An 11875-nucleotide genomic window follows, 5' to 3' on the forward strand; every position below is an offset into this window, starting at 1 on the left:
TTTTGCACTCAAATTTGAGGGAAAATAAAAAGTGGATACGGCTCAATTTTATTTTTTAATCTTGTTACTACACGAAGGAACACTTTTACTACAAATAAGAATCTGCTTCCCTATTTTAGTAATGTAAAAATTCTTATAAATAATTTTTGAATTAGAAATGTGTGCTAAATTGTGTTGTATATATGATGCCAATCAGTTTATAGATCCTTCTCTACACTTTTCATTCTGTGAATACGATGTATGAGTATGACATAGCTCTTGGAAGTGGACTTTTTATATCAGCTGCATAAGAATCAAGGTTATGAAAAACTGTTTGGTCGCAATTTTGACTGCAACGTGAAGGTTTTCACAACCATATTTGCAGCCGTAATTTGTCTGTAATTTCTTGCAATACTAAAATTCACGATGAAATTGCAACCATGATTGCAATTTAAAATCTTGATATGAACTAAAGGAAAAAGAAAAGGAAGAAAAATGATTTTATATTTAAATTAAGAAAGGTGGATATTTGGAAAGTTCACTGCATAACTAGACGGCTTGGATTAGCAAACTTTATTGAGAAGTAAGTCTAACGGTTAGTTACAAATAAAAGATAACACAACATACAACTTAATTTCTTGAACAATTTGTGAAGATAGTTTAATTTGGAGTCTTTAAGCTAAAGATTAGTCATTTTGATCTTGTAGAAAGAGATAAGCGCACTTAATTTTCAAGAAGCTCCTAGAAACACAAGATGGCATTATTCTAGCTAAGGCATCAAATAGAATGTGGCTATTGTTCTGAAACATCGGTAATTGGGGTACAAGATACTTTTTGGTGCATGATTTTATAATCTTACGCATGGTTGCATAAGATTTTAACTGTTTCAGAAACATTATTTATTATTTACTTGTGACTTTGGCTTCTTAAAATGAGCGGTACAGTATACACTATAATTGAAAGAGAAAATAATGCATGCATAGATAGTAAAAGTTTTTTACATTACTGTCTAATAAAAAAATCATTATGTATAGTTTGTAGATTTTGATAATAAAATTATGCAAAGGTAATTTTTAATCAGTCAATAGTGTAAAAAAATTACACTGATAATACATGGATGTTAATTTTTAATTGAAAAAAAAAACATTTTAAATAGTGATAGTACATTTGTAAATTTACTCCTGTATTAGAATACACAACTTGACAATAAACAGTTTTCTCCCTCTTTTAATTAAACATACTTAATATTATTTTTTTTCTCTTCTTTTTTGGATGTGCAATTCAGATGTTACCTTCATAACTAACAAAAAAAATTATTTCCTGAATTATCTCAAAATGTCCTCTTCTTATTTTTACTCGTATAGTCAATTTTTTAATTATCAAACCCTTTTAATATACCATATTTTATCTCTACCTCTAAATTAAATTTCAATAGTTTTTAAAAGAAATTGTCAATCGATAAATATAAATTTATATCACAGTATAAAATATTCATAGTACATCTAAAATATAAGTTATATATTCAAAGATATTTATTATTATAATATAATTTATATTAAAACATTTTTATTATAAATTTAAATTACATAAAAATAAATATTTTATCATGTGTGATATACATGCTAAAATATTTTTTTTTTGAAAGGAATATACATGCTAAAATATTAGTATATAACAAATGATCCACTTGTGAAAATTTAAGAAAACATTAACTACTTTTGAAGTCCTTGCAAACATAATATTTTTTTTAATAATCCTTACAAGTTTTTTCATGTTTTTATTTTTGTAATATTCATCATCACTTTTTTAATTTATTTGTAGAAATTAAAATTAGATACTAAAAATTTTACAACAGTTTACACACATTATTCAATTAATTAATTGAACTAGACGCTTCATCATCACATGTTTAGTAGACAACAAAAAAAAAAAATCTGTAACATGTTATTTCAAATTTAAACTCTTGAGTAATTAATAGTGGGCACCGAAATGCAATATTTGCACAAACCAGAATGATTGCAGACAAGTCCAGGAAACCAAAAACAAATTTCAAGTTTACAAACTTGCATTTATGACGAGTTATCCATCATATCATACTACCAAAAACTAGCAAGCACAAAGATATATATTATAGACAAAAAGTAACAAGTGACAACAACCCCCGACGCTTTAATTTTCACCATTTTAGCAATCATTCAGCCTAGCTACCGTCTTCTGAAGAATTTTTTGGATTAGTATGATATAAAAAAAAAGTTTATATATATATATATATATATATATATATATATATATATATATATATATGGTTGAGTTTATTATATTAAAATACGCATATATCTCCCATTAATAATTTAAAAAAATTGAATACGCATATATCTGCAAAATATCTGTATACAAGCTAATTGTTTATTTTAGTACTTATGGCTAGCATCCCTTATATATCTATAAATTTCTCTAATTTTCAATTGCTACATTGTTATTCATTTTCTCTTCTAATTGGTACATTGGAATTTATTTTCTCTTCCAAGTTCATTATTTAATTATGTTTAATATTTTTATATTTATTAATGAATAAATAGTGAGATTGATGAAGTAAAAATCTTTTACACTATCTTCCAATAATAAATTATCATACATGATCATTTTTTTGACTTTGATGTTAATATATATCTTATAAATCATGTCATTTTATTATTATTTTTTTATTAGTTGACAACGTAAAACTTTTTACATTAATAATACATAAACATAAAAAATTTATTAATTATAAAATCACCCAATATGTTATACTTATTATAGCACGACATGGCTTTTTTACTCAATGAGGGTAATTTCATTTTCAAATTTATGACAAGGGAGTAGATTTTGAAAAATTACTCAATCAAGAGTAAGTCGTGTTTCATAAATACAACTTCAATAAGAAAGTCGCGTTCTATTTTACATCTGATCCTTCTACTTCGTTCTTTCCAAATGTGTCTCCTTGATAATCTGAATTTTCTCCAGCTTCTTCTTCACTCCTTGGGGGAGACTTACACTCCCTTTCAGAAGAAGTACTCCAAACATATTTGTGATCTCTCCTACATGAGCCTCAAGAACACACAAATACAGATATACATGAAAAGATGGATAAAAGATTCAAAATAAGACGGAAAAACCTTGATATTTCAAATAATATTTGTCTTCTATATTTTTAAATATATACTTAGGCAAAAATAGATGATGACAACAATTCATGATTAGTAGTCCTAATAAATTTATACATACTTGAGATCGACCTCAAACAAAACTATCAAAATCTTTCATGCATTATTATTTGAAAAAACTAATCTTATTTCCAATATTGCATTTCTAATAGTTCCATGTACTTCCACGCGTATTGTGATGAACTGCAATTTTATTGCCGGTGAATAGTGTGAACTATGTTACAAAACTACAAAAGTCATCTTCTTTGAAAAACGGGTGCGTTGACTCTTGGACAAAACTATCTAGCTAGGGATCCAAAACCTGGTTACATGTGGGAAGCAAATTGTTTATCACAATTATTTTATCTGCCATGTTTGTCTTTTCATTTTTAAAAATTTAACGCAAAAAAAAAATATTGGCTTCACATAACTAATATATATATGAGTGATTTAACTCAATTTGAATAGAATATTTTGTTAAAAGCATTTGGCATGTTAATTGCCTTTTAGTTGTTGTTTTTTGTATCAGCAACCTTTTAGTTGTTCGGTTTTATATAGCATCTTCATTGGAGAAAAGAATACAAATGAACACAAGATTGTAAGCCTTCGAGTTTTGCCTTGCTCGCAATGGAAGGTTTTTAATTTTCATAGCAATTTTTATATCAATTAAAAAAGCATGCATGAGATGGAATGGAATCATATAAGCTATTATTTCACCCGATCCGGTTCTATGATAGTCATTTTTTAGTGTTTGCAATTTGATGGACCAACATTGAACTGGAATTATTATATATTTAATTTGCTGTGGAATAATGGAGGCTCACGTAACAAATTAGGTCTGAATTAGTAAAACAATAGGGAACCTTGGAAGGTAGCATAGCTATTTGTATCAATAACAGTTTCTACTATTTGTGAAACATCATGATATCCAGAATGGTTTAGATGTTCCTTTTCTTAATTTTCTTTGCTAGATTGCCAGCATGTTGACAGGAACATTGATTAATCTTGTATATATTGAAAATTCGAAATATATATATATATATATATATATATAGCCAACCATGACAACGATACTCCTTTGATGTTGGTTGCTGTTACCATATATTCATGCACATGCAAAGCTCTGGGGACCCGGCCTCTTTAAGATCAAGTTTGCAAATAAATATCTTCAATTTCCAACGTGCTTCTTGTTTTAAAAATATGCTGAACTTTTTTAATATATAATCTTTGATATATTCACATTAATTAATTCTGAAACTATTTCCTGACTATAGATTAGTTAAAGTTCATTTTTTATCACATGAAAGTTCAAACCAGATTTAAGATTACAAAATATATAGGTGTCTTGGTAGAATAATGCGACACTTTGAAATCAATCATGGATGAGGAACATAATATATATATATATATTAGTATCACTGAATATGAGTTATATATATTAGTATTCGATCTTGTAGTTATTAAAATAAATGGGATGTGCTTGGAGAAAATGTCTACTTCGTGTCAGGCGCCATACATAAAAAATTGAAAATTTCATGGTTCATGCAATTATGTCTACCCAAATTCTGTAATTCATTGCACTCAACTGACAACTATCAAAGTAGTCATTTTCTTCTGAGTTACGAATCCAAAAGCCACCAGCTGGCCCGCCAACCTCGTACATTTTCCCTCCTTTCTCACAGCTGTCTCTTAAGAACTGGAAAAAAAATTAATATAATCCGAATTCTGTTAATATTAAAAATAAAAAGGTACCTGATGATCGATCAACTAAAGTTCTATTTCTATCAATCGATCAGGTTTTTCTGCATGTATGGTTGCAAACTTGCAAAGTACCAAAAGAATGTTTAGTCCTAAAGATAATATTGAGGTCATAAAAAATATACATATTAAGTTGAAAATATATAACTTTTTTTGGCACTGAAAATATGTAACTTAATTTTAAGTTAAGTTAAAATTTTCATATGAAGTAATTTATTACAATCTGCCGTTGAGATTGAAGTTTTCAAACATGAATCAATTTTATATTTCATATTGATCGATCAATTTCAACGAAAATCAATTCTATAAAATTAAAATAATCTAAAACACGCAACAACAAAAAAAAAACACCAACAAGAAAATAAAAATAAAAATCCAAAAATAAGTTTACAAATTAATACTCATACCGCAATACTCTAGTCTATGATGGTACAGCCTATTGGGTTATGGACTATGGATTTGAGAATATTATTGGACCTTAATAGAGTTTGGTTACCACTCTAATTGGTTTGGTTTAAAAATCACTGACCCAACTTTCAATTGTTAGGAAGTTAAAAGAACGGCTGATGCTAGGTGCACCCAGCATTATTGCTGCTACACCCAGTAATTAAAGAAAAAAAACTAAAATAACTTTAATTCGTAAGCTTTTTAAATTGATTTGTAAGTCTTTTAAGTTGATCCGTAAAAAGCTTACAGATCAAGTTGATTCATAAGCCTTTTACGGATCAACTTGATCCGTCTCAATCTTACGGATTAACTTGATTCGTATGATTTATGGACCACCCTCACATATAACTAACACAAATGCGAAAAAAATATGTGATAATTTTGACATTTTAAAAAAATGTTGGGTGCACCAACAATAATACTGGATGCACCTAACATCAGCCTAAAAGAACTCAAACCCTATAAAAAAAAATCATATGTTAACAATTTAATGTTGGATTAGTTCTATAGACATAACCTTTGTGCAATAGATATATTATCAACCTATACTAATAATATAACTCATACGAATATATATATATATATATATATCAAATATTAATATAGTAGATTACATTGTTATGGTCCTAATAATATACCAAAGCACAACATTATTTCCCTTATCTTCGTCAGGAAAAGAGATGATCACAGGCTCATTAAAAAACTAAGGAAGACCGTAAACCATCCCATTTGTACGTAACTGATTATTATAGAGATTCTGCAACAGTTTCCATCTAATTGCTATGGATTTAAGTATCCATCACAAATTATAAATTCTTGATAATCTAGCACGATGCAAATCGATCTTATCCTACTGGTTTGTTCATCTCAATTCTATTTTTTAGTAAATGATTTTATATTTGTAGTAAAAGATGAACAAACCAGTAGAATAAGAAGCAATAGCATTCCAACCCACTCTCAACTCACCTTAGCTATTTATCTTTTAACTAATCTTTATCTAGCTATATCTTTCGGTCTTATATTATCATTTTCTCGTACCATCAATTACCTTTATAAATGTTCATCTCAATTTCACCAATTAGCTATTAGCTTAAACATTGGAAATTAAATATGCAAGTTAGCCGATCAACTTGACTAATGAGGAAACACAGGAAGCAAAATCATTGTTTGAAATCTCATAGAACTTGTATATTGAACTTCAGCGTGGCATGGATTACTACAACCAGACGACTGATTGTTTTAATTCCTTCTTACACAGTCATAATCACATGTACATATGGTAAACATGTGAATAACTTGGCAAATATTAGACATTCAAAGGATGATGTATTTGTATAAAGAGAGAGGTGCCATAAGAAATTCATATTCACTTTGTTTTTCTATGGCACATTGTATTTGTTGCTCATTTATGCTGACAAAACTAGCTGAGGATTCAACATGGACAATGATCAATATATAATTTGTTTGCAACTCTCATAGTTTGACCCGAGAAGCATTAGGGTGAATCCTAGAAAAGAGTACGTGAAGGAGGCTCGAGTACCTGAAGTAGTTGACACAGCTTTTGGGAAGCAGGCAACATAAGACCTTTTCTTTCAATGCCAGTGGCATCTGACACACTCTTTGGATGCACAGTTCGCTTAAAGACAAGGGTACAGATTAATTGGTTATTATATCGGAAGATTATTTGATGATATAAATGTTAATTTTTAACTGAGATAGAGATTTACATGAAATTTGGCTCAAATTCTTCACATTTAGATGCTTTTTTTTATCAAGTGAGACTTCTGTTCCAGATTTACTTGAATAGAAGGAAATAGAGCTTATCTCTTACTATTGTTGATCTATTGTCATTGTCATTAATTTTACTTGAATCATTCCAAAAACAGAATAAATGAAACAAGTTTTCTCTGACAAAGTGACACCGTTACCATAAAGTTTCTAGCTAGAAATTTTGGAAAACATGCATCTTTATTAACTTCGAGTCAAATTAGACAATCCTAAAAATGTTAATTTTGAAGAGTGTATGGAAGAATTCCTCTGTTCTTCGATCATATTCTTTTTAGTAACATTCTTACTTTTGACTTAGTACAAATAATATTCCAAATGCACCATAATGGGCCACCATGTTTCCTTTGTGTGACTATGCACAGGACACTGCTATCAGTCTTGTTCTGTTCTTTCCACGGAACCTTCGAATGTCAATTTACATACATGATCATAGGAAAAAAAATTATTAAACCCTTATTCTAATGAAACAGTATGTCATTTTTAGTCTTCCACTTTACAAAATTCTCATTTTAGATTCTGACTTTGCAAAACGTGATTCATTTTAGTTCTTTTTCACCTCATTTTTCATTGTTGTTTTGCACAATAAAGGTCTAAATTTTGTAAATACATGGACTAAAGTGAAGATTTCATAAAATTAGGAACTAAAATAATCAGCATTTACAATGTCAGGGACTAGAATGGGGTTTACTCAAGAAAAATCTAAAACTTTCACTCATGCCCCTCCCATGTCTGACCACTGAAGGTTTTCAGTAAAGATGTTGGTTGCCTCATTATTTTCTTCCTCATTTGAGACGTCTATGTATTAACATACATGATGTATTCCTTGAACTATTGGAGTGTGTGATTCTCGAATAAGCTCCTAAACTAAATCATTTTTATCCGAGTTCACAAACTTTCAAGTTATTTATTTTCAGTCTTTTCGGCGTGATCATGGCTCCCAAGTCTTAAATGGGAGCCATTTCCTGCGTGGTTTTTGCTTTCTCTCACTTGTGGCAATGGCAAGGTCATTGGGAAAGAGGTCTCGTAGGACAAAGGCATGCACTATAGTCGAGACAAGCACTGCTGTTACTGTGAATGTAGCAATGAGACTCAATATTACACTCAAAGCTTGAGTTAGTACATTTGTGACTTGATTTGTATAGGTTATGGTAGCAATTGCTGCAGCAGTCATTGGAAAAGTGTAGGCCCACCATGAAAGTGAGAATCTGCAGAATCAAATCCAATATTTGTAAGAAAAATCAACATAATGGAATAATAGCCAATGTTATAGATAGAGGAGTGTAGCTTACTTGAATCCTCTGAAAAGATTGACCCGGACAGCCTGCAAAAGCATAGGAAACTAATAAGCCACTTGAATACTAAAATTATTGCAAACTATACTATGTTATGCATATTTAAAGTACTAATGTGATAAAAGCTTACCAGTGAAATATATAGGAACATGGCAGTGAAATAGAAAATCCTTGATTCATAATGAAATGAACCCTGAATCTTAGCCCATGCCATAGCAGCAACACTAGGCGGTGCCACAAAAAGAAAGAACACTGGATGGAGGTCTTTTGGGATGGTCTTATTTGTTGGAAGCATCTGGGAGAGAGTTACAAACAACACCATGTAGTGAGCAAGCCCAAGAGCAAAGAAGAAAAGAGGCCCTTCTTTTAGGCCCATTGATGCACCCAATAAGGCTCCTACAAAATTTCCAACAATTGCTAAGAGATTTGTTGGATTGGCCACCTTTGACAGCAGTCTTTTGCCCCCAAACATCCACTGTCCATATATCTTTAGCTTAAGGCAGAACAATGGAATCATTAGAATGTACCAAACTGCTTGATGCAAGTCCTTGGTAACTGATGGGGGAACTCCAAGAGCTAGGAACAAAAGGGCTATCCATGGTGCAAAGAAGAAGTTAACACGAACCGGATGTTGGTACTCACGACGAACTGCTTCAAAATGGAGAATTATTTTGAAGAGATAGGTGGTGAAAATAGTAGCAACAATAGCAATGGAGATGAACCATAGGATGAAATTTATTTTAGGGGTTATGTGAAGAAATGCAGTGGAAGGAGACGTGGCCAATGCTTTCCAAAGAATTGCTTGACTGCTAACTCCAAGACAAATACCAAAAGATGAAACCGGAAACCGAAGAAGAAATGGCCACTGCTTGTCCTGAGGAAGCACCATCTCTTCTGAAGACTTCTGAAGAAGTAAATCAAAATAAAATACATTAGACAAACACCAATGGTTAACTTATTTATGTCATAGTGAGTGTCAAAAAAGATAAAGGATCATTAGGAAACAATGATTAACTTATTTCAACATAAGACTCAAACTTAACTAGTTGGATTAGCATAAACTGCATTGAAAGTTATCTAGGAAGTGGATTATTTGTTACACAAGATGAACATGAGTACACTTAAACTTGTAGATGGTAAACACATACCTTAGGAGTTTGTAACTGTGGACCCTCCAATGTTTTGAAGAACAAATCAACAGGTAAAGGCTTATTAGTGTTGCATAAGCTGTTATCATCTTCTGCACTTTCTGTATGTACCTTTCCACTCATAACTGATATGTGTCCCCCTAGTTTACTGGACCATGTTTTGAAAAAATCAATCCTCTTATTATTCAAGCTTATGACGCTTTCTTGATTGTTAAAATTGACACCGCTTGCTGGCTCTGAGTGCAGACTGCCATTTGGCATTGATTGTGATGGTAATGGTGGCTTGGAGTCTGTAGTAGTTGATTGAGAAGAGAAATCATTTTCGCCACTATAGAGAACTCTTACGGTGTTATGCAGCTGAACCTCTTCACAAGAGAATGGTATGTTGATAGATACCGAATGCTTATTCCGATGATTAATGGCTGCATGTTCATCACCTTGGCTTCCTGCTAAGATTGTTTCATTCTCCTGTCATTGGAAACGGATATCCTAAATTATAATCAGCAAAATGGATGTTGTATAATACTAGAAGTTTTAAATAGTTTCATGAAAGGGACTAATCTCTTGAAATTTATTTTCAACCAATATTTTCAATTTTGCAAGCTCACAGAATGATAACGAGGCTTACTTTGAAAGATGAGCTTAGATTTTTCAAGTCACCATTGTCAAAGTTTCCTTCATCATTTGATGATATATGTTGAACTAGTGATGGAATTTTAGGCAAGCCATGCCCTTCTGTTTCACGGTTAAGGTTGTTTTCCATGCTAGGCCTAGACCTGAAAAAGTATAAAAACAATTCAATTTACTGACATATGAATGAATCATTTTAGTTCTAATGGAATTTGTTACATTATACATACAAATAACTATTTCAATTACATTAAGCGTGCATCTATCTGTTTTGAATCTTAGCCTGATTACTAATTTAGAGGATAACAACGGAAACCTTAGAGAAATTATTAGATAACTACTTAAGTTTTTAACAAAGCATATTGGGCTAGTGAGCCGGGAGATCAAATGGCATGACCAATTATTAAATATTAATCACCAGCTACCATTCATGTCATTTTCTCGTTAGATCACTAGAATCTACATGTATAACTAAAATACATACATACATATATATTGAAGGAGGGCCGAAGAGGCTGGTCTACACTCTTGCCCCATCTCTAAGAAATATGTGTTATAATAATGCAAGAGGGAAAGAAAGGTCTTAGGAGCAATGCTACTATATGCTAGTAATATCCACTCTTCGATACTCTTTATTATTAGGTAAAGTTCATATGAATCTTGTACCCATACTAAAAATCTGAACTGCTGTCAAAGTCAGCCTATTCTCTTCTTAATAAGACTCACGTGAAATTCGCCATAATAGAGTAAATTGAAAAAAGTGTGTTTAAGAATAGGATGGTCGTAGCATTTCAAAAGATCTTATTCTTTCATCATAAATACAACACCATTTTATCAAACCCGTTTTTATTAGCCTTGAAAATGAAAAATACGAAGCGACCATTATAGTGTTTGAAGAAGTGGGAGAAAAAGTTAATGGCCAAAAGGGCCCATTGCATACTTTCAAGGTTCAAAGTGCATAATTGCAGAATGCAGAACAATGTTCTAACTCCAAACCCCATTAGAGAGAGAGAGAGAGAATGAAAAACGTATATATGAAAAAGGACATTAACCTTTGAAGTTATTGCACACTATCAGAAGCACAGGTTATATATACAACTCAGGAAGCAGAAGTTTCAGGCTTAGGTAAGCTAAGAAATTTCACAAGATGATCCAAAAGAAAAAATATAAAACAAAATCAAAATTCTGCTAAGGAAGAAGAAACCATGTGCTTCAAGAAAAAATAAAGAGTGTATAGAGAAGACATGCGTGAGAGATCATGAGAAGGAGATTATATATATTGTAACACAATCCAAGACTATGGTGGCCACATTAACTCTTGCAGCCATTACGTCAACAGCACTTTATTAGTGATATCAACAGCTGCTTATTTTGACAACGGCATGGCCACATTAGAAGACAAGTACGGCACAAATTTTGGTAGGTCAGATTATGTCAGAAACCACAGATGAGTCCATGAATACAGTAAAAAAACTATAGATCAAAAAAGTTAAGTGCATATATATAATAATATAATTAAGCTTCATATTTCTAGGTCAGTGCATGTCTCAATTTTCTAGCGATCACCTAACATTTGGGTGACGTCACGATTAAATAAATAGTAAAGTTGAACCAAAAAATTCTTGTTAGAACAGGGTTCGCTACTCCCACT

The 11875-nt window shown here is 31.2% G+C and overlaps 1 protein-coding gene across 1 annotated transcript; it reads right to left on the bottom strand.

The window, feature by feature from the left end:
• Positions 1-7754: 7754 nt before the first annotated feature.
• Positions 7755-11471, bottom strand: LOC114370145 (S-type anion channel SLAH2-like). Its single transcript, XM_028327430.1, has 6 exons — positions 11277-11471; positions 10223-10370; positions 9595-10062; positions 8577-9350; positions 8444-8475; positions 7755-8359 (listed from the first exon to the last, which is right to left on the bottom strand). Exons 2-6 carry the CDS (start codon positions 10355-10357, stop codon positions 8083-8085), a joined length of 1686 nt encoding a protein of 561 aa, XP_028183231.1. The 5' UTR covers positions 10358-10370; positions 11277-11471; the 3' UTR covers positions 7755-8082.
• Positions 11472-11875: the final 404 nt, after the last annotated feature.

This window comes from Glycine soja, chromosome 10, assembly GCF_004193775.1.
Source record: "Glycine soja cultivar W05 chromosome 10, ASM419377v2, whole genome shotgun sequence".
Classification (NCBI taxonomy): Eukaryota; Viridiplantae; Streptophyta; class Magnoliopsida; order Fabales; family Fabaceae; genus Glycine; species Glycine soja.